The sequence below is a fragment of the Schistocerca piceifrons genome, chromosome 11 (genome assembly GCF_021461385.2).
Source record: "Schistocerca piceifrons isolate TAMUIC-IGC-003096 chromosome 11, iqSchPice1.1, whole genome shotgun sequence".
NCBI classification, from domain to species: Eukaryota; Metazoa; Arthropoda; class Insecta; order Orthoptera; family Acrididae; genus Schistocerca; species Schistocerca piceifrons.
In genome coordinates this window covers 164,262,392-164,287,381 of record NC_060148.1, presented here as the reverse complement: position 1 = coordinate 164,287,381, position 24,990 = coordinate 164,262,392, and the positions used below count along the sequence as shown (strand labels likewise).

At 38.9% G+C, this 24,990-nt stretch overlaps 1 protein-coding gene across 6 annotated transcripts in view; it reads right to left on the bottom strand.

The window, feature by feature from the left end:
* LOC124720035 (zinc finger protein ZFP2-like) overlaps window positions 1-24,990 on the bottom strand; it is a 174,457-nt gene that overhangs the window by 85,384 nt on the left and 64,083 nt on the right. For all 6 annotated transcript variants that reach the window (XM_047245290.1, XM_047245285.1, XM_047245286.1 and 3 more), the window contains one exon: window positions 24,299-24,391. In XM_047245290.1, coding sequence (XP_047101246.1) covers window positions 24,299-24,391 — 93 coding nt within the window. The remainder of the gene's footprint in view (window positions 1-24,298; window positions 24,392-24,990) is intronic.

Genomic DNA, 24,990 nt, shown 5'->3' with positions numbered 1-24,990 from the left:
TACAACAGTTATGAGCAAGGTTCTGAACAGAACCCCAAGAGCTCTATCGAAAATCCTAATAACATTTTTCTATGGCGATAATAGTTTGTGATAAATTGATTTAATGTGGGACACACTTTCTCTACAGAAAATATAAATATATTCGTACAACAGTTCTGATGACAGTTCTGGACACCACGTGAAGAGTTCTATCGAAAATCCTAGTAGAATTTTTTTGTGCAGGTAATAGTTTAAGAGGTAATTGCAACTTAATTAAGAGCCCCATAAGAGCCCCTACTGTGAAGCTGGCACCCTATTTTTCAGAAATATATATTTTTTTCAGAGTTCTTGATAGATAAGTCATAGTTCTAGAGTTCTCTGTACAAAATTTCAATAGTTCTGCAGAATTTAGCGAAGAAAACAACATTGTATAACATAGCTGATTCAGGAACCCTTTCCTTCTGATACAATTCTTACTGTTGCCACAATAAATCACTTGTGCATAGATTCCAACTGTACTGATCATTACAAAAATATAACCATTGACCAGCGGCGCACATTTCTTGCAGTGTTGTACAAAGCATTCGGCTTATCCGCTGTAAAAATACCAAACTTAACGCTATTGTAAAATTTACGGTGGATGGCTTCCGTTTATCTACAATGTCAGCATCTATCGAATTGTCTTCATGCAAACGTGATGCCTGGATCACTCACTTTCCCTTTTTAGGTACGGAGGAAACTAGAGTTCAGTCTTGTGGAAGCCAAAAAAGGACATGTGGGCAGCCCTTCTTTTACTGATAGCAAACTCTAGAGAAATATCCACGCTTGTTTTTCTTCATCATGCCAACAAAAGAAAAATTCTCCCTTCATAGCTCTATTATCATTCCAGTACTAGTAAACCAGTTGTCCGCTTTCACATTTCGACCTGACTGATATATAGGTTTACACAGTCACAGAACAACATCAAAATGTTTATTGTTCAGTTGGTAAATCCTTCTGGTTGCAACACAGCGTATATTTCCAAATTGTACAGGTAAAATACTTAAGAATCCACACTTAAGAATCCACACTCGTTTGTTTTGATTGATACATATTGGCGAAAACTGTACCTTCCATAGAATCCTTCCAGCTTCTTGTCTACTGTAACATTTTCTCCAAGGGTGTAAGATTTATGGTAGTTGCGTACAAACACAGTAAATATTTCCCAAATAGCTGTTAGCTTGTCTAATTGTCTCCTTTCATCACGAATAGCGCGACTGTAAAATCTAAGGCTCTCCAGAATAAATTTGAAACTTTTTATGTTCATTTGCGAGGTGAAATTTTTCAATGCCATCACCATCAGTTCCACACAGATCTTCCAGGCTTTATCAGCTACTTTTGTTAACAACAATTAAAAACAAGAGACTGATGGAGGCTTTCAATTCAATATCATCTATTGATTTTACCCCTCTCTCACGCTGAAATGAGGCTTTGATGCTCTCAAAATTCTGATTGGAATACAAAACTACAATAGACAAATATCGTTACCTATGAGGTAATTAGAGCATCACAAAGGCTGCTTTGGCTGCACCTATAGCTACAGGTAAATTTCGAATAATATTATGCTCTTCGAACAATATGCTTTGGATTTCTTCAACATGATCTAGTACTTCCCACTTAAAATAATAAAATTCCTATAAAATAACGCAACCAGGCGCAGTGTATTAATCTGATATTTGACATTCAGACAGAAGACACTGACGATTAAACAGTTCAAACAGAATTTAAGTGCAGTTTACATTCTGGATTAGCTTTGTACTACTTACTACGTTGATAAACAAATAAATTAATTGCTGAAATGAAATACGAAAGGGCACAGTGGATAAAAACGAGCAATCGGCTCATATCTAATCAAGAGAGCATTAGCGTCGATACTGAATCATACAACAATGAAAGGCATACAGAGAAAGGAAGCTATAATGAGAAGGCGCCAGTGCTGCCAATTGTTGACAAGTAAAATTACTTGTCAACAATTGGCAGCACTGGAGCCTTCTCGTTATAGCTTTTGTCAACAATTGGCAGCACTGGCGCCTTCTCGTTATAGCTTCCTTTCTCTGTATGCCTTTTATTGTTGTATGATTCGGTATCGACGCTAATGCTCTCTTGATGAGATAAGAGCCGATTGCTCGTTTTTATCCACTGCGCCCTTTCGTATTTCACAACACACAACAATGAAAAGCATAGAGAAGGGAAGCTGTTAACGAAGCAGCGCCGATACTGCAAATTGTTGAAAAGTAATTTACAGAAAATTTCGACACGTGTCAATCTGAACAGCTGCGCCCGATGGAAGGATAATGAAAACTATGATACGTCCCTGAGACCTCACAAGACCAAAAAATAATAAACAAAGCACAGCAACAATGCAAAAGTCGTGGCACTACATCTGGAAACAATGAACATGTGAACTGCGTCTTTTAAACAATTGGCAAATGACGTCAGTGTAGTAGTTACAATAGAGGTAGCATCAAAGCTTCTCACGGTAGTATCAAAGCTAATGACAGCAACAGCTGCACTTTTTGGGTGGCGCGCGCCGCGTCGTGTGAAGCCGCCCGCCAGCGCTGCATTTCGTTCCTTGATCTGCCCCTAATGACTAAACGTAACAATACTGCTCACTCTCTTGCGAATAATCATAATGCTCGTTCAGTCAGAGCTCTTGTGCAGTCGGTGCCTGTTGTGCTGTCGGTGCTGTTGTGTAAGTGATACTTATGAACCAAAAAACCCATAAAAATGTACGATCTACCAGAATTGAAACGTCTTCTCAGCATGGAGGAATTTAAAGTAATCGATGATAGAGGCATTCAATTCACTCCGTCTCATCCGGTCTTCCAAAAACTGTCCGATGCCATGGCCGACATCGGCTCGAAAATGTCTTCAAAACATATTTACACAACAATTAAAGATCGTCACGATCTGTTTGCTTTTGTTAGAAACACTTTCAGGCTGGAATGTTTCGTTGAAGAAAAAGACGACGACAGCAAAGATGAGTCGTGGAATGGTTTTGGTTCTTCGTGCAACAAGGACATGACAAAGCAATTCGACTTACTACTGTCAGCAGAAAAATGGTCTACCATAAAACCAACAAAGAGGAAACTTGGAAAGGCTTCAAGAGTGGAAATAGGGAAATGGACCGATTTGATGGCTGATAAAATTTATGAACATCACAAAATTCCATGTGCCCTTTCTTTCAAATACGCGAAAGTATGTGAAAGTTCAAGTTCAAGGTATTTCTTGAATATCAAAGGAAGATGCACAGAATGCGGAGCCACTTTCGAGGGGATTGCTCTGAAGAAGCCAAAAAAGGACAACGATATTATTATAAACTGCAGACTTTCAAACTTTTCAGACGATAGTATTCACCTGAAAAGAAGACAACTTCGTGGCACGAGAAGAGAACAGGTAGCTGCTAAATTGGTTAACAGGATGTCTGCAGCTCTTTGGCGAAATTATGAAGCGAAAAATATGTCTTTCAGAGACATGATTCCTCCAAATTTACCAAATGCTGATGTCTTGAGAAAGGCTAAAGAAGAGGAAAGGGACAAACGTTTTGGTATAACAACCAGTAAGCCTGTTGAAAACCTGCAAATTGCAAAATATACAGCCCATCGGGACGAAATTCTCGCAATCGGATTGGACCCATTCTTCTGTATATATTGGCTGAAAGATGAAAGTCAGTTGCACAAATATTGTCATCAAATCAATAGCAGTGTATACGATTCGGTAGATGCTACAGGTGGCGTTGCATTTCGAGTTATTTCATGATTTGGGGAACTGTCAAACAGGGCTGACTGTATGGAAATTAAGTCAAAGTACATATACCTGTATCAGTACATGTGCATCCGCGACGTAAACGTCACTACTAAAGATCCAAATATCGCCAATCGATCATCAATCAGTTGCCCAACGTATCAGATGACATCCTCTAGGCATGACGCATCATTCTTGTCATTTTTCTTTATGGAAATCGTCAGATCTGGAGCTCCCAGACCAAAAATCATGGTAACTGATTTTGGTAAGGTTTTGTTGGTTGCCATTTCTAGAGCAATAGCCAATTGCTCGGACTTAACAGATTATCTGAATAGGTGTTATAGTCATATTTTGTTTTGCATGAAAGAGTAATTCTACCCTCGTGTTGTTTGAGAATAGATTTAAACCATTTTATGGTCATGATTTCGAGGTGGAAATGCTTCTCGAGAGTTAAATCACAAGTCAAACAACTTTATCTTCGAGTTTTGGCCCATATTTACATGATGACAGATTTTCGTGATATTGAATGTGCTTTGCGCTCACTTTTGGTTGTTGCGTTGAGTGAACATCTTGGTATTGATGAGTGCGGTCAAGAATATGCATCAATGGAACATCAGCGCCACCTTGATAACATTATCAGAGGTGGTCCACGTCATTCATATATTGACGAAAAGAAAGATGATGACAAGAAAACTGATGATGTTGAAAACAACGATGACTGTCTTTTGGAATCAATTTTGAACTCTAAGGAATCTACTGCAAACGCGTGGATTGATAGGGAAAAATGTATCTAAAATGGAGCTGAAGTCATCGCGAATCAGACTAAGGATGACAATCTATTTGATGTGAATCCTTACAACATTCCTAATGCTACAGAGATGCTGAAAGAGTTGATGTACTATATACCACTGTGGACAGCTGTGATGTATCCTTCTTTCCATATTCCTTTATCTATTCGTTCGTCAGCAGCGAGTGAAGGACAATTTTCAAAATTAAAGACAGTGGGCTTTGACAAGCTGCCTTTACGAGTAGACAAATTCATTTTTCAACATTTGAAGTGGCTGCGTGAGGAAACATAACAGTTAGCGCCACTTATGACGGAAAAACAAGATTCAAAGCAAGCTGTGAAGCACAAACCAACGTTGCCTTACCATGAAGAAGAAAACTGGAGAGGAAAAAATAAGAAGCTGGAGATAACAAACCCCAAAACCAACCATATCCTTGATAATTCTGAGAGCACACTGAACAATACCTTAAGAAGTGAGACCCAACTCGATGATGCCAATAAGACAGAGTTAAACAAAATTTTTAATAGTTTTGAACACAGATTTTCTCCTACTTCGAGCGCACTTGTTATGAATGCGGAGAACAACTGTCCCTCAGTCAAAAGTGAGAGTGTGTGTTTTCAGCGCTCTTCAGATAATAATTTACTGCCGAATTTGGACTCTAAAGAGATATGTCATTCCACAAAAGACTATCGAGAATCAAGCTTCAACAGGGATGTCAATGAAATTTCATCCTGTGGTTCGAAAACAGAAGAAAATCGAGAGACCTGTAACAATAAAATGGAGGAGAGTGCAGTGCTGAAAAAGCTTGAAAATGAAATCATTGTCACATCGAGCATGCAAACTAAGAGCAAGAAAAACTATTTAGATGATTGCCCAAACGGGAATTCGACTAAGAAATTCATAGACATTAATTTGCCACCTTTCCCAAATGGGTCCTCAGGCAAATTCAAATCTGCTACCTACAACTTGAAGGGAACGTGCGGTTTCGATTCTTTGATAACCTTATTCATGCAAGTAATATCACTCAGTGATGATTTCAAAAGTACCATTCAAATGGTGAGCCATCCATTTTTGGATCTGGCTTTGGATGTTTTGGACAAAAAAATTATAAACTCCCAGCATTTTAAGCAGAGATTTGATATTTTATATGTGATACCGTTCCTAAAAAAAGGAGTAATCTCTCGAAAAACATTGTCTCTGAATGCAGAGTCGAATGTTGGGGAATTATACGAGACAATATTAAAAGATAACCCGATTTGCAACAAAAAGATATCGTGTCTGACGTGCCTAAATTCACGCTATGTGAAACTACATTATATTTCCGTTGATACGTATGTGCTTTTCAGACTTGGTTACAATTTCATGCAAGAGGCTGTAGATGCAACAAATGGAGGTCTAAAGGCTATCATAAAATGCATGAAATCTAAAGGAGAAGCAGTCGAAGAAAAGAAATTCGGATGCTACTTGATGATGGATACTAGTATAAAAACTTGTCCACTAACGGAAGATCAGTTTCCTCCGAATCAAAGGAAGAAATGTGTGTTGCAAACGATCACGAAAGAAATGGTAGTCGAGAATCAAGAGTACACTCTCGTTGGTGACATTCATTATAATAGCTCCATCAAACACTACATGGCATATGTCTTCGATGGAACCTACTGGAAGCAGTACAATGACCTGTATAAAAATGTACAGAGAGTTTCAAAAGAAACGATAATTTCTCCACACCTGTTCATGTATATCAAGACTGGAAAATTTTCAAATGGTAGCTACAAGACCGACGAGACGAAACAAGTGGTTCCTACATAGGAACTTTGCTTTATAAGGTAAGCAACTGCTAAAAGTTGATATCTAAATATTACAAATACAGCTCTTATGTTAGTTCTTCGTATCTTTGTTTCTGAAACCACAGCACCCTGTTTTAGTTACTAGAATAAGAGCATTTTATGCCCTAAATTTCACGTATATATTTTTTGTACTTATTTTTCATAGTTGTTTCACGTCTCATAAATTCTGTGCTTATTTATTACTGAATTCCCTAAATATGTATTTCCTTCTGGGTTTTAGTGTATCCTGAAGAAGAACTGTTAAGGGGACCTGTACATCACGGCCTGTAGTTTTTCCTGGTACTTTGAAATTTAATAATGCAAGACTGTCAATAGATTCAGGAATGAAACTTTTATCAAAGAATTGGTATATTGTGAGCTCTAGGTGAAATACATTGTAAATCTGTGGAATACATTGTGCAGTGAATATTGATGTTTTTCTTACATACAGAATTACACGTAATTGTTATTTTAGGTTCAATGTACTTACACGCTATTCCAAATAAAAGATAAAAAACAAATTTTATTCTTTGAATTATTACCTTGTTGAAACAGCAAACCAGTAATATTTTTCAGTTTCATGTTTTGATTATTTTAAAAACAATGTATTTTAAGAGAAAATTTTTTCTCCTAATAATTTAAGAACATAATATGACATACTGCAGCTTAAAATATGTAATCCATTCTTGAATAATGTGGTTCAGTGTGTAGGCAAGCACTATATTATTATTCATCCATAGCTTTGTTTATGTAGCTTTAATAGTGGATGAGATACCGGTAACAGTATCTCTGTATGCAAACACGTTGATTGCAGAAAATTGAAACTAAAGATTTGTATGTCATTTTCTTCTCAACGACGACATTGCAAACCATTCCTGCTCCATAATCCTGTTGATACCTTTCATGTCCTTTTCATTTTCTTCAGTTTTGCTTCTTTTCTTTTTTATTCTGGCCTCCTTTTTCATGCTTTTAGCAGCTTTTTCAGTTTATGTAACATGTTGCCTGTCCGCCCATACCAGCACAATCTTCATGTTGTTCCTGGTTTTGATGCCTGTTCTGCTCATTGTTTTTAATCTTTACTCCATCAGGCTGGCCGGAGTGGCCGAGCGGTTCTAGGCACTACAGTCTGGATCCGCGTGACCACTCCAGTCGCAGGTTCTATTCCTACCTCGGGCATGGATGAGTGTGATGTCCTTAGGTAAGTTAGGTGTAAGTAGTTCTAAGTTCTAGTGGACTGACGACCTCAGAAGTTAAGTACCATAGTGCTCAGAGCCATTTTGAACCATTTTTACTCCACCATTAAAGCGTATTGTAACTGTTGAAACGCATTCTGATTTTGTTTTATGCCATGTAAACATTTTTCCTGCACATACGACAGTCGACAGGTTCTTCAAAGGTATTACATAAACGAGGTTATACAGAAACTGCGGCGCCCAAATTAAATGTTCAAATGTGTGTGAAATCTTATGGGACTTAACTGCTAAGATCATCAGTCCCTAAGCTTACACACTACTTAACCTAAATTATCCTAAGGACAAACACACATACCCATGCCCGAGGGAGGACTCAAACCTCCGTCAGGACCAGCCGCACAGTACATGACTGCAGCGCCTGAGACCGCTCGGCTAATCCGGCGCGGCACGCCAAATTAAACAAAATGACATTTAAGCACGAGAATTACGAGGTACTGTACATGAAGTGTATATTTTTAGAATCAGGAAGAACCAGATGAATTTTATTACGTAAAACAGTAATTGTTTGAGCTCTCATGACATCCAGGACCCACTAACAGCTAAAAATATGCCCAGGACCCTCATGGATGAAAGTTATGTGGCAAAATCACCAGACGCTAGGATACATAAAAACATGTGCTGTGCGTAACGAATAAATTTGAAATTTCTGTCGATAATATTGTTGCAAACATTTGTTCTAGTTAGAAAGGAAGTGTGGAAGTTTGATGAGTTACATTACAGCGAGAGTCAAAAGTCTTTACAATCTATAGAAATGTAAGTATATTTAAATGAATATATTGTACAAACGAATTAAGTAATATGTTTAAATCCTAATTCAATACATGACTGATAGAGGTGTTATTATGTTGAGGGGATACAGTGTTAAAGTTAATAAGAAGTTCGAAATTGGTAAATAAGAACCTCGTTTATTTGGTCCTCAGTAATCCGGATTTCCGGTTTATCCGGATTCATATTTTGTGTCCCTTGGTATTTTTCTCTTTTTTCCTTATAACACGAAGATGTGTAGTCGGTGAGGTACATAGGCTGCTTATCACTAGGCCGGTAATTTAGTCTAGTACTGAGTGATAATGAACTCAGAGTGTGTGAATGACATTGTTTCTCAAGTACTGTACATTAATGTAACGGTGTATTGATGCCCATCAAGTAAGTTGCATAGTAACCACGCCAACAGCACTCCACCACAGCTTATTGAACCTCTGGTGCGATTCTCGACAGGTGTGACGCCATATGGTTAGTGGCGCGTGTGAATGTATCTGCTCTCTCAGCAATCTGTTTGTTTTGCACTGACCAGCCTTCTCTCCTTGAATCATCTAAGCATGCACATCCCACGCTTCCAACTACAGTTACTACAGTCAGTCTTAAGTAGGTGTACTGGCATTTGTATAGTGCTGAACATTTAGACTTTTTGTATTTAGTAGAATATACATCCGGGTTTTCGATTTTCGGTTTTCCAAAACAAAAGTGAGAATTTACGATCCTCCTCATAGATGTACTTGCAGCAGTACCTCATGTCCTGCGTTCCCAATTTCGTAGAAGTTGTCCTACGAAAATTGCAGAAGTAGCACTCCTGGACGAAAGGATATTGTGACGATATTCCTTCGTCATAGCCTGGGGTTAGAGACCTGGTCCGGCACACAGTTTTTATCTGCCAGTAAGTTTCACATCGGCGCACACCCACTGCAGAGTGAACACACAATCTATTTCATAATCTATTGGCACCATAAAAATGTTATGAGGGTTTTTAAAAGAACTCTTTCTGTGCTATCCAGAACTGTCAGCAAAAGGGTTGTGCCAATTTATTATAATGTAGACCAAGTGGGTCTCTCGAAAATGCTATTATCTCATTGACTGTTATCCCCACAAAAAATTTTATTACAGTTTTCGGTAGAACTCTTAGGGTCCTATTAAGAAATGCCATCAGATCTTTTGTACGAATTTATTACTTTTACGTGACAAAAGTGAGTCCCACATTAATTATCTCATATAATGTCATCGTCACAAATAATTGTTTAAGCACAGTCTTGTATAATTGTTCAAAGGGGACGTTTCATAATGTTGTTATAGTTTTTGGTGGAACTCTGTGGGTGATATTCAGAACTGTCATCAGAACTATTCTACGAATTTTGCTATCGTAGAGAAAGTGAGTATCAGATTAAAACAATTATTGTATAAACTATTATCACCACAAAAATGTTCTTATCATTTTCAATACAACTCTTCGGGTGCTATCCAGAACTGCCAACAGAACTGTTATACAAATTTATTTTTTCAAACTGACAAATAATTTTTTACCATAACAAAATTTTGCTGAGTTATAGTTTTCTTCCCGAAATTCTGCAGAACTATTCGTGTTTTGAGCAGAGAAATCTAGAACTATTGCATATATATATATATCAAGAACTATGAAAAAATGTATATTTCTCGTAAAAGGGGTTCAAACTTCACGGGAAATGCTCATAAGCATTCCTTATTAAATGCATTTACTACGTAAACAATTACCTGCACAGAATATGTTACTAGTATTTTCGATAGAACTCTTACAATGCTGCCCAGAGCTGTCATCAGAACATACGAATAGACATAATTTTTTTGTAGAGTAAGTGAGCCCCACAATTAAACAATTACGTTACAAACTATTATAACCACAAAAAATGTTATAAGATTATCGATAGAAGTCTTGAGGTGTTAACCAGAACTGTTCATCAAAACAGTTGAACGAATTTACTTTTTTCTGTGGAGACAGTGGGTCTAACATCAAAGCAGTTACCGTATAAACTATCATCGCCACAAAAATATATTATTAGGATTTTCGATAGAGCTCTTGGTGTTCCGTTCAGAACTGTTGTACGAATTTACTTTTGCGAAAATTGACAAAGAATGTATTCGATACGAAAATTTTTTCGAGTATTGCTGTTTTCTTCGCTAAATTCTGCAGGATTATTCAGATTTTGTACAAATAACTCTAGAACTATGGCATTTCTATCAAGAACTCTGAAAATATATATATATATATATATATCTGAAGAAAAGGGTGCCAACTTCACAGTAAGTGAAGAGGTTCCCTCCTTAAATTGCAATTATCTCGTTACCTATTAGTTGCACAAAAAATTGTAATTAGGATATTCGATAGAACTATTGGGGTTCTGTTCAGAACTTCCCTCAGAACTGTTGTACGAATTAACTTTTTGCGAAAATTAATAACGAATGTTTGCTAAACGAAATTTTTTTCGAGTATTGTTGTATTGTTCGTTAAATTCTGCAGAACTATTCAAATTTTGTACAAAGAACTGTAGAACTATGCCATATCTATCAAGAACTATGAAAAAACATACATTTCTGAAAAAAAGGGTGCCAACTTCACAGTAAGTGAAAAGATTTTCTCATTAAAACCCAATTATCTCGTAAAATATTAGCTGTAGTAAAAAATGTTACTTGGATTTTCGAAAGAACTCTTGGAGCTCTGTTCAGAACTGTGCTCAGAACTCTTGTACTTATTTACATTTTGCGGAAATTGCCAAAGAATATTTTAGATACGAAAATTTTTCGAGTATTGTTGTTTTCTTCGCTAAATTCTGCAGAACTATTGAAATTTTGTACAGAGAACTCTAGAACTATGACTTACCTATCAAGAACTCTGAAAAAACATATATTTCTGAAAAATAGGGTGCCAGATTCACAGTAGAAGCTCTTATGGAATTCTTAATTAAGTTGCAATTACCTCTTAAACTGTTACCTGCACAAAAAAATTCTACTAGGATTTTCGATAGAACTCTTCACGTGGTGACCAGAACTGTCATAAGAACTGTTGTACGAATATATTTATATTTTCCGTAGAGAAAGTGTGTCCCACATTAAATCAATTTATCTCATAAACTATTATCGCCATAGAAAAATGTTGTTAGGATTTTCGATAGAGTTCTTGGGGTTCTGTTCAGAACTGTCCTCAGAACTGTCGTACAAGTATGATTTTTTCGAAAATTGACAAAAAATATTTTCGATACGAAAATTTTTTCGAATATTGTTGTTTTCTTCGCTAAATTATGCAGAACTATTGAAATATTGTACTAAGAACTCTAGTACTATGGCATACCTGTCAAGAACTCTGAAAAAATATACATTTCTGAAAAAAGGGTGCCAACTTCACAGTAAGTGAAAAGATTTTCTCATTAAAATGCAATTATTTCGTAAACTATTAGCTGCACAAAAAAGTGTTAGTTGGGTTTTCGATAGAACTCTTGGAGCTCTGTTCAGAACTGTGCTCAGAACTCTTGTACTTATTTACATTTTGCGGAAATTGCCAAAGAATGTTTTCGATACGAACATTTTTTCGAGTATTGTTGTTTTCGTCGCTAAATTCTGCAGAACTATTGAAATTTTGTACAAAGAACTCTAGAACTATGCTACATCTATCAAGAACTGTGAAAAAAATGTATATTTCTTGAAAAAGGGGCGCTAACTTCACACGACTGCAAATTACAAGCTCTGTTTGCAGCTCATACATGAGACCAGGAGCCTTCACCACCTCTGCCAACACCTCAACACTCCTGATGAATACAAAGGCACAGTTGCTAAAAGGTCAAGGGGGTAATTGAACCTTCAGGACCTTGAAATAGACAGCTCCTACTTTGAGGCAGGGTCCTAACCAAGAAGGTTTTGGGGGGAGGGGGAGGTGAGAGGAAAGGTCTGCTGGAAATCACAAGGAGTCCATACAGAGGAGATTCCGGAGGTCCCATGAGAGAGCCCTGAGGTGCATTTCTGAGGGCATGTGTCATGGGACTAACTTAAAGAGGAGTCCCAAAAATCGTGCTTCAGCAACATCCAAGTACAGAGTACCAGAGCAGAGGCCCTTCAGATGGCAGTTTGAAGCTGCCATTCAGCTAAGATTGTGGAGTAGGAGCTGTACCACATGTAAAAGCTGTTGAATACAGTGCAGGGTTGACCAGTGGCCTGACAGAGGTGACTAAACCATCAATGGTGTTGAGGAAGAGTGTGACATTCAGCAGAGGGCTCTGTGGGACACCATTCTTCTGGACCCTCGGACAGTGATGTATCAACTTGAACCTGATACAGCCATTGTGATAAAAACTGACAGGAATATGTGGGGGGCCTTAAAAGAACGAGTCATGGAAGGAAAGCAAATGCCTTATACAGGTCATAAAAGACTGATATTAGAAAAAAGCCTACTGTACTGCCATTTCCAACCTAACCAGATGGTCAGTGGTGGATCATTCCTCTCAGAAATCTAACTGATAGGGAGACAACAGGCCCCGGGATTTGAGAACCCAGCATAATCAGAGAGCGACCATCCTCTCAAGTAGTTGGCAGAACATTTTGGTATGGCTCACTTGGTAGCCACCAATGAATGCTGGGTTTCTTCCAGGTTTAACTATTGGGAGGATGAAACTATCCTGCCATTGTGAAGGGACAACACCTATGCCTCAAATACAGTTTTAGACCATGAGTAAATGGAGCCTGCAAAGATTTTGAATTATGTATTTACGAATAGACTCAGAAACTGGTGCCTCATTATCATGTGTGAAAGCTTCATTATGTAATTTGGCTTGCCTGGGGAGGGAGGGAGAGGGGAATGACAGGGAGCAGGGAGATGTCTTCACTTCATTTATGCATCCGGAAGGCAGCCAGGTAATGACACAAACACTGTTGCTAAGTGGGTCCCATGGTGTTCAGCAAGAATTGCTGTCAGAACACTGACCACCGCCTCCCCCCCCTCCCCCCCAAAAAAAGATCTGGTACCACTGCTGTTCTTTGGCATCCCAAAAGACCATGTAGCTTGGCTCACACTTGTGGTGAACAGGTATATGTTCCCACAGAGGAGACATAGCACTCCTGCTCTTCTTCTTACTGTGTTTAATTACACTGCATGTCATAGCATGAGAACACTTGAAAAGGAGGACAGTTGTGAATAATGTTGCTTGAGATGTTGCAGGGCTTTTCAGTGATCCTGAACAGCTATTACAATATCTCTGGACCATGGTAATGGCTGGCAGCAGAGGGGGCCTGTAGAAAGGGGAGTAGTAGTTTGAGTATCACAGGTCATCACGTCAAAGACATCTCCCATAACTTTGTCAATATAATATGGCAGGACAAAGATGACAGCAGAGGCATACAAGTGCCAGCTGGCTCTTTCATGTGCCTAATGTGGTAATTGGTCTATCAGGCAACAGCAAAGAAGTGACAGGATCACTGGAAGTGGTCACCATCATGATCATCACATAGTGACCACTGTTATGAGGCACAACATTGGGGGGGGGGGGGGGGGAACCACAAGGTAGGTGGCCAAAAAGGTGCCATGTGCTGCACTGAAGTGGGTGGGTGAACTGTAACTGAGGAGACAGAAATCAAGATTAGAAAGAGGCTGGTCAATCAGACAGCCCGTCAGAGCAAGTGGTACTTCCACAATGATTTCCCAAAGTAGGAGAAAAGGAGGGAAATTTGTTGGGTTAAATTGATCATTTCAAGGCCAGTAGCCGGCCTGGAGGTAAATAAACATTACAAAGGGTGATCGCTGGGGTTGACTGCTCCTGCACTGCAACTGCTTTAATGTGAATGGAGGGAATACATTCACTGACAACATCTGTGTGAACCAATGTCAAATCCCATCCACATGTCCTCTAAGGATCAGCATGGTTCTGACAGAATCACAGTAACCTTGAAGCACTGGGGAATAGTATAACTGAAGTATTTCTTGGAGAGACACACAAATGGTAGAATAAGATGAAATTAGCTGCCATAGTTCTGGTAGGTGGCAGTAATATACACTAAAGTTCCACTGGATCATCATGTACAGGGTCTTTTGTTTAGGTGTAAAGGAGCCAAGGAGACTGGCATACCCCAGAATGACTGTCTGTTACCTGTGGAAATGGAACCACATCAATGAATTTTGATGCAAAATAAGACAGTGTGAGTGGATCTGGTGACTCCTCCAGTCTTACCAGAGTAGCATTCCATCTGAGTTTTCACTTATGATGAAGATTCTTGAGGGAGTTTGTTTGCTGTGGGTTCTGGGATGGACAAAGAGCAGGCAGTCTACAATGATGATAAATGGTTTAAATGGACTAAACACCTTGGTCATCTGCCTCTTGCTGTACTGGTAATTCCAATGAAATGGTGTGGAAGGAGACAATGAGACTCCACAGTGTTAGGGTTTGCAACCTTGTCATCATGGTTGAAAATTTATGTGTTTAGTAGCTTACGGCAGATGATTAAAAGAGAGATAAAAACTGCTAAAAACTGTAGCTGCTCACTGAAGGATAGTTAAAGAAGAGTCATCATAGTCAGTAATACTGCAATGGGGTGACAAAATGAAGGCTTTATGGCCTTGAGAAGCAATTGATTAAACTGTTAGAGAAATAAAACATACATGAAAATTTTAAAAATGCATGACAGCACGAAGTTAGAAAGTAGCAGGAGGACACTCGGGGCACAAACTGAAGCAACAGGAACTCCTCCCACATCCACCCAATAATGAATGTTGTGTAGTATTATGTTTTATTATAACTTCCACTTTTCCTCAGGTAATGTATGAATCTGTTAGCTGCTTTCCCATTGTCTACAAGTATCTGGGGTGGGGAGGTAGATGAGTTGACGGCTCATCTCAGATCAGCTGGAATGGCACACATTGTGAGAGTATGTGCTACTATGCGATGACTATGGTGCCACAACTGCATTGGGAATTCCTCTTGACATACAAGGAATTCATGGGTAAGTCTGAAATGGTCAATAAATAGTCAGCACAGTACTAGAAAAAGTGCTGTGCTGACTATGTACTGACCATCTTGATAAGTCAAGGGGTCAAATGTTTTATATTTCTGTATTTTCTTCTTCTTCTTCTTCTTCTTGAAAACTGAACATATGGTGAAATGAAGGGGATAGTATACTGGGAAATTACACAAGTAGGAGCTTGTTTGCAAGGTCTGCCTTCACACATTTCCTCTCCACACGCTCCACAAATAGCCTCATTAGTACAAGTGGAGGACATGTGTCCAAACCTCTGGCAAATAAAAAATCTCATAGGAAGAGGACAATAGGTTTGACAGCACACCTATAAACCATGAAATTAACTTCCTCAGGTAAAACATCTCCATCAAAGGCTAGAATGAAACTTCCAGTGTCTATCATACTATGCTTAAGTCCTCTATTGATGGATAAGATGAATAAAATGGAACTCCACAATGCTAATGAAGTTTTCATATGTTTGTAGCATTAGGTCCTGATGGTAGATGAGACCTTGATTCCAGTTATGAGAAGAGATGGTAACTGGTATATCACACAAGTTTGTCACTGATCTGAAGTGCCTGCGATTAATTAATGTTCAAAGTTTTGGTCAAAAAAAGATCCACCTGCTTTTCTCTATTGCTGTAACTTCTCTAATAGTGCATGGAACAAACAAACCTCAAATCTTTCTGTGCGTGATCTGACTTCTCTTATTTTAATACACTGCCATTTTTCTCTATGTTAGTTGGTCCGTTAACAGAATGTTTTCAAACTCTGAGGAGAACAATAGAGACTGAAATTTTGTAGAAAGATCTCACCACAATACAAAATGCGTTGCCACTCCAACTTGTATATCATATCCATAACATTATCTCCCCTATTTTACAATAATACAAAATAAGCTGCTAAGCCGCCCTTCTTTGAACTTTACTGATGTTCTCCATCACTCTTATCTGGTACGGATACCATACTGCACAGCAGTACTCTAGCAGTCTATGGACAAGTACAGTGTAGGCAGTTTCTTTAGTAGACCTGTGTTCTGCCAATACAACATGGTCTATGGGCTGTTTTCAATTTAAATTGTTTTTAATTGCAATTCCTACATTTTTACTTCCACTGATGCCCTTTAGATTTGTGCAATTTATCATCTAATCAAAATGTAATGGATTCCTTTTAGTACTCATTTACATGACCTCAAACTTTATATTATTTAGTGTCAACTGCCATTTATCACTCCACACAGATATCCTGTCTAAACCATTTTGCAGCTGGTTTTGATTTTCCGATCACTTTATGAGACAGTAAGTGATGTCACCTAAAAATCAGCTAAGAGGGCTGTTCACATTGTCTCCTAAATCTTTTACAAAGATTAGGAACAGCAGCGGGCCTGTAACATTTCCTTGGGGAATGTCAGATATCACTTCTGTTTTACTTCGCAACTTTCCATCAATTACTACAAACGTGACCTTTCTTTCAGGAAATCACAAATTCACGTGCACAACTGAAACGATATTCCTTCGGCATGCAATCTGATTAGAAACTGCTATTACAAACTGCGTGTGAGAAATGCTATGAAAAATCTTTTGCAAATCTACAACTATGGAATCAACTTGAGATCCTTTGTTGATAGCAGTCATTAGTTCAGGTAAATGAAGAGCTAATTTTGTTTCACTAGAATAATATTTTCTGAATCCATGGTGACTGAGTCAACAGATCATATTCTTTGAGGTCATTCATAATGTTTAAATATAGTGTATGTTCCAAAATCCTTCTGCAAACTGACATCAGTAAAATGGGTGTGCAATTCATTGGATTACTATTACTTCCTTTCGTGAGTATTGGTGTGACCTGTACAACCTTCCAGTCTTCAGATACATATCTTTCATCGACCAAGTGGCTGTATATAACTGCTAAGAATGAAGGCTATTATATCAGCATACTTTGAAAGGAATCTAATTGGTATTCAATCTGGACTGGAAGGCTTGCCTTTATTAAGTGATTTAAGCTGCTTCACTACAATGAAGATCCCTACTCATGTAGGCACAAATTCACGATTCGAATTCCGGAATATTTACTTCATTTTCTTTGCTTGAAAGACATTTCAGAAAACCATATATAGGCACAGTCATTGGTAACATTACCACAGCACAGTGAAAATACTGATGGTATCTGGTCGTTGGTGTACTTCACATACAACCAGAACCACTTTGGATTTTGTACCAGACTTTGAGTATGAGGTTTGTTGTGGAAGCTATTAAAAGCATCTCACACTGAAATTCGTGCTAAATTTAGAGTGTCTGTAAAATTTGGCCGACCTTCGGCATTTTGCATTCTCTTAAATATGGCATCCTTTATTTGTTTGGTTTTGTAACAGTGTTCTGACCTGTTGTGTGTGCCACAGAGGACCAGTACTGTGACTTCTTAATTTATTTGGTTTAAATCCCTCCACTGTTGTAAATACTACAATGAAGTGACAAAAGTTATGGGATACCTCTGAATATCATGTCAAACCTCCTTTTGCCCAGTGTGCCACAGTAACTCGATGTGCCATGGACGCAAAAGGTCTTTGTAAGCCCCTGCAGAAATATTGAGCCATGCTGGCTCTATTGTCACCTACAATTGCTGAAGTGTTGCTGGCGAAGAATTTTGTTCAAAAACTGATATCTCGGTTATGTCCCAGAAATGTTAGATGTGGATCATGTAATGCGATCTGGATAGCAAAATCACTTGCTTAAATTCTCCAGAATATTTTCAAACCATTCATGAACAATTGTGGCCCACTGACGTGGAGCATTGTCATCCATGAGAATTCTATCATGATCTGGGAACATGAAGTCCATGGATGACTGACGCAGCAGAACATAACCATTTCCAGTGATGACTCTGGTTGGACCTTGGACCGAAGGACCCAGTGAAATTTTGTATTCTTGGCACACTATTCATACTGTGGATCTCAGAATACTGAATTCTCAAATGATTTCCCGACTGGAATGTCCCACGAATCTAGTTCCAACTAAAATTCCATGTTCGAAGTCTGATAGTTTCCGTTGTGCGGCCACTATCACGTCACACACCTTCTTGCATGAATCACTTTAGTTCAACTGACAGCTCCGCCAATGCCTGCCCTTTTATACTTTGTGTATGTGACACTACCACCACCTATACATGTGCATATCATTATCCCATTACTTTTGTCACCTCAGTGTATTTCTCCGAATTTAAGCCATATTTGGTCTAAGCTTACATAGTTTGTTTGGAAGGAGTGGAGACTGTCTCTTAGGAAAGGCTCAAGTGAGTTTTTATCTGCTTTTTAAATAGATATATTTTGCATTCAGTTTTTATGGGTTTGGATGTTGCTGAATTCAGTCTCCCTACGGTGACCTTGTGGTCATTAATCCCTCTATCTGTCATAATGCTCCCTATTTGCTCAGGATTATTTGTTGCTAAGAGGTTGAGTAAGTTTTCGAGACATTTTACACTTTGAGTGGGCTCCTGAACTAACTGTCCAAAACAATTTTCAGTGCAAGAATTTAGTATGATTTTGGACGATGTTTTATACCTACCACCGATTTTAAATGCATATTTTCAGCAACATTTTGTGGGTACATTGAAGTCACCACCAAGTATAATTGTATGAATGGGCTACCTATTTTAAATGAGACTGAAGTCTTCTTTGAACTGTTCAATAACTGTATCATACAAATCAGAAAGTTGGTAAAAGGAACCAATTATTAATTTGTTCTGGTTGTCAAGTGTAACTTGTAGCCACACTAATTCAGAGGGGCTATCTACTTCAATAATGCTACAAGATAAACTATTTCGAACAGCAACAAACATGCTACCACCAACTGCATTTAATCTACACTTTCTTAACACCATTAGGTCCTTCATAAAAATTTTGGCTGAACTTTTTCTCCAGCTTTCGATACCTATAACAATTTGAGCTTCAGTGATTTCTATTAGCACCTCGAGCTCTGGTTCTTTCCCATAACAGTTACAACAACTTGCTACTACAATACCTACAATTCCCATGTCAACTTTTGTCATGTTTTTGACCCGTTCCCTTTGAGAAAAACTATCTTTGTTCTTTCCCAAAAACCTCTAACCTAAGAAAACCACCTAGTCCACTCCACACAGCCCTCACTACCCATGTAGCCACCTTGTGTGTGTAGTGGATACCTGACATATTAAACAGAACCCGATATCCCACCATCCCATGGCGCGAGTCGAGGAATCTGCAGCCTACACAGTCGCAGAACCATCTGAGATTTGTGGAAGCTGTAGCAAATCATTGTTTCACTGGGGGAGATGGGGAGGGGAGGGGATGTAGCAGGGGGAGAACTCTGGGATGGTCACTGAGGCTCTCTCTTGGAACTGTGGTGTACATAGCAGGACTAGATTGGTAGAAGAGCAGGAAAGGAACATCTGTGCCCTTCAGATGCATTTGGAAGAAGCTAGGGGAGACTACTGGGGATGAAGAAAGGCACTAATGAAGGGGCTGATTGGGAAACAGGAGGCTGGAAGAAGCAGGACACTGACAGTTTCACTGTGCCGACTAGTACTAGGTTCCAGCTGCCAGAGCTGAGGACATTACAGCCTACAAACGATACAGGAGTTGGAAATGTGTAGTAGACTCTGCCTATGAGTAGGAAGGCATGGAATATAACTAATGCTAGGAAGAAGACAGTATCGCTGCTAGATAGCCACTGTGGCAAACATTTAGACCCTCCCAGGAGAAATTAGGGAAAGAATACAAGATCCCCAGCGTTTACAAACCAGGTGGTTGAGGTTTTATGGCCTTCGCGCAAGTATTTCATGAAAGATGAGTCAGACAGATGGGACAGGAAACAGCCTGGATATGGATATTATAGGTGACCTGAGCAACATTGTTCCCTTAACTATAGTTGAGAGTCACGAACAATGGTGGTCGAGTTAGGCTTGTTCTGCGCATCTATGTCATGCATTCTCCAACAGCAAATGTGCATTCAGAAGTGTTCTGAGCACTCTGTTGTGAAAGCCATAGCTAATGTGAGCATTAAACATGATCGTAGCAAGTTGTTTAGTGAATTTATATTTCATTTGTTGCGAGCTGTCGTTGCTAATGGTGGTGATAAGAGATAAATTATGTGTAAGCAAATGAGAGACATAATTTGCAGGATATACACTTTCTTCAAGAGGAAAGCATGTGCATGCACATACTGCAACTGTCACTTGGAATTGCCAACAATGCAATCCCCATTCGTGCCTTGACACCGTTGATCTGCCATCGTTCATGGATCGGGACTACAGTAGCACTGATGGGAGCATGAATGAGCTGTTTCAGCAGCCTGATTGGCTTCGTCTTGGCAGTCAATGTGAAGTGAATTTTGCTCATAGTGACATTGAAGAAGCTTTTTGACTATTCCCCATGGATTCAGCATATGAAATAAGATGTGAAACTTGGCAGGCTGTAATGGAGGCTCGCACATAAAGGAGTAATATACCTGTGGCAGAGAGGGCTGCACTACGTAAGCTTCGCCAGGATATCCAGAGAGTGGTTCTTCCAGCTGACAAAACATAATGCAACTGTTTTAATGTCTTATGGCAACCATCATTGTAAAATTTGCAATTTACTGAGTGGAAGCACATATAAGAAGATTAATAAAAACAGAACTAACCACATAATAAGAAAGAATGATTTGCTTCTGAACCCCTCCCCCTAACTGCCAGAAGTTGTGCTATGATTGAAACCAAATTCCTCCAAGACTTTATAGGCTTCCAAAGTTCCACAAGAAAGATGTTTCTATTCACCAAATAGTAAGTAACATTTTCTCTACAAACTAAGACTGTGCTGAACACTTAGCGTCATTATTAAGAGCCCTTGTGGGAAAATGTGAGGAACACATACTCAACTCTCTGGGCTTCACTGAAATCACTGAAACTGAACAGTTCAATGAATTATTCAGCTTCAATGTGGTCTCATTCACAAACATTCTCATCATAGGGTCTTTCTCTCTTATTGACAAAAGTTTTGATAAATGGATTTCAGCTTTGTTCAGACATGTTTTGATCTCGACAAACTTTTTATTTAGTAACAAATTTTCTGAATAGATTGACAGTGTCATCAAGAGTAGTTCCTTATGGGCAGTCTGTTTATTGAGGATATCATAGAAAAGGCACTGGAACCTGCTAGCTTGAAACCTACACTATTTTGGACATACATTGTGACACATTTGAAGTGTGACCCCATGGTGATGATAAATTACAAGATTTTCTACACCATCTGAATTCTATTTAGCAAAAAAATCCAGTTCATAAAAGAAATCAAAAGGGGAGATGCCTTCCATTCCTCTACATTTTGGTTCAGTACAAAGATGATGGCTTGCAGGGACACACAGTATATCAGAAACAGATGCATATGGATTTATATTTACATGCAAATAGCTGCCACCATCCTCCCCTGAGAATGAAAACAATCAGAACTTTGATCCACAGAACACACATAATTACTGATGAGATCAGTCTGCAGGATGAATTTCAACATGTATACGGTTCATATAAAAAGTGATGAGATTGAGCTTGTGAATCAAAATTTATTGTAGGTATCGCTACAACCACTTAGTCTTCGTCAATGTATGACCCTCGAGAGTCAACAACCCGCTGCATGTGAGATTTCCACACTTCCAGCGCTGCCACAAACATTGAGTCCGTGATGGCCTTCAAAGTCCTCATTGTGGTGGCTTGGATCTCCTACAGCATCCCACTATGGTGCCCTTTCAGGGAAGTTTTTAGTTTGGGGAACAAAAACAAGTCTGGCGGGGCCAAATCAGGACTGTAGGGGGCTGGGGAATCGGAATATCTTTCTTGGCCAGCGGTGTGACTCAACACATTGTTACAATGCAGCTTCCAATCATCGGTGATGGCTGGTCTCATGAGATGGACCCTTGCTTTCGGTCTCTTGAGCACTTCGCAACAAAAAAGCACCATTGGCAGTTTGGCCTCGGGGTACAAACTCATGATGAGCCATGACCCCGACATCGAAAAACACAATCAGGATGGCTTTCAGTTTTGATCTGCTCATGTAAGCCTTTTTTTGGACGTGAGGATGCTACGGTGTGCCATTCGACACTCATGTGCTTTGTCTCCGGGTCATACTGAAACACCCAGGTTTTGTCTCTGGTGATAATGTTATCTAAAAATTTGGGATCAGCTTCAAGGCTCTGGAGATTGTCTTGGCAGGTGTCCACACATGCTTTCGAACATCTGATAAAATCTTTAGGACCATCTTGGCGCAGATCTTCCTCATAGACAATTCTTTGGTGGTGGTGGTGTTGTGCACTGTCATTTTATCAAGTCTGAGATCATTTGCTGTCATCCCGACACTCACCTGATGATCAGTGTTCAATACAACGTGCACACAGTCAATGTTTTTGTCAGTTTTGCTGGCTGAGGGGCATCCAGAGTGGTCCTCGTCTTCAACAATATCTGGCCCTCTTTAAAGCTCTTCACCCACCTGAAAACCTGGACTTCTGACAGACAACCATTGCCATAGGCTTACCGACACATATCTAATGTTTCCATACCCGATTTTCCTAGTTTCACACCGAACTTGATGGCATAACATTGCTCAAGCATTTGCTGCATGTTGCGCCACAACCAATGACTTTGCAACGTGTTCTCTCAATGCACGATGCTGCCGAGACAAGAGCCTGCAGGTGACAGGCACACTGCACTTTTTTGGCCAGACATCCCCAACCACTAATCCACCTGGGCGAATGTGCGCTGCAAAGTGCAGTCACATCAGAAATATTCAGTTTCAATACTTTTTATACAAACCCTGTAACAGACTTTTTGAAGTCAATAAGTATTTTCTAAGTAATGCACAATGAATGAAGCAAAAAGTGGACATAGGGGGCACAGAAGAAGATGCAGAAAAATCTAAATCCATGCCTTTTCTGCCATAGGTGGGAAACATACTTTCAGAAATAAGACGGAACCTCATCAAACCCAGAGTAAAAGTAATTTTTCGTGTTCTACTGAATGCAGCAGCACTCTTGCATTTAATTAAAGATTATCTGATGCTCTGGAACATGGGTTTTCAAGATCCCCTGAGAGTGTGGCCTTTCATACATCGCACAGGAGACTTTCACTGTTTATGAAAGACACATTGAGCACTATAGGTACACTTGGCTCTCACGACCCAGTAACTCAGCTGTGGCAGAGCACTATATTGTTACCCCTCACTCTATGTTGTATGAAAATGTCAAAATTCTTGTGGCATCTTCATCTATGTGGTATTTGCTGGTGAAAGAATAAGTTGAAATACATTTGATGAGAAATTTTATTAATAGAGATGGCAGTTTCAGTTTGGATAAATCATAGAATCTGGCACTTTCTTTAATAAACTTGCAGACATGTCACCACAGTGCAGTTCACAGTGATACATAAACTTCCCAGCAAGAATTGAGCACATAGCCACAGATCTAATTCAGTCACATGTGTACTTCTTTGCTGCTGATCATTGTCTCTGGCACATGTGTATTTGTTGCTGCATGCACAGTGTCTTGGTCTGAGCTTAAAAGAATGGAGCATGTGCTGTAATGTCAGTCACCTGGCTCATTTTGAAAATGGTTGAATGATACATGACCAGAATGGAAAAGGAAAAAGAATTTATAATATAGCCACATGCCCAAAATTTGATGGAGCAGTCATTGCACAAAGAAAACATGAAAATGCTCAATGTTATATTCATTTCAAGCTTTATTCGAATACTATCCATAACAGCTAACACATAATACAGCAAAATAACTTAAGTCACCTGAAATTCTACAAACAGTCTGATAAATTACTGATGCTATAGGTTATAGTGGTTAATGTTCAATGATTATTTAACATTACACTTTAAGGTACAGTTATTGCACTTCATATATAATTCAAGGTAGATGTGAAAACTTACATTGTGTTCAGAGGCATCCAGATGAAACTTAAGTTCTGGACCTTCATTCATATTGAAATCAAGCTTCTCAAATTTTAATGGATCTTCAGGAAACTGAAACATAAAATTACTCCTTTAAAATGTATGAGTACACTTCTCTATTAAGTGGCTCAAAAATTAAATACCAATTTATATTAACTTATTATCCATAATCAACAAGAATATATGGTCATCCCATCTGAATGTTTGGAACTATACTACAGTTAAAGTAAATTTGCGATTGACAGATTAAAGTGATGAGGGTATTGTTGCCAGCCCGCAATTGACAGGTTGCAGTGATGGGGGCATTGTTGCCACCATGCATCCAGCTATGTTTCACAAGGCATTGCATGCCCTTTCAAAACAAGCAAAACGACTGACACATGGCACCTGAGAAAGATCTCAACCTGAGTGGTGGCTGGCCTCTATTACATGACTCCCTGAAATATCAATCACAAAATAATTTTAATTGTAGGTCAAAACCTCATTTTCTCAGAAAGCTTATCAAGTGAGACAGGCTCTCCATTAAATCAAAACAGAAAATATTTCCTTCTTAGCAGGCTGCAGCTGGATTGCAGTTACAATAGATTTTATTGTTCTGAACTCGAAATTCCTTCCATTTGCCAGAAAGACTTGCTACTTTGGCTACTTTGTTAAAAAGAGATTTGAATTAT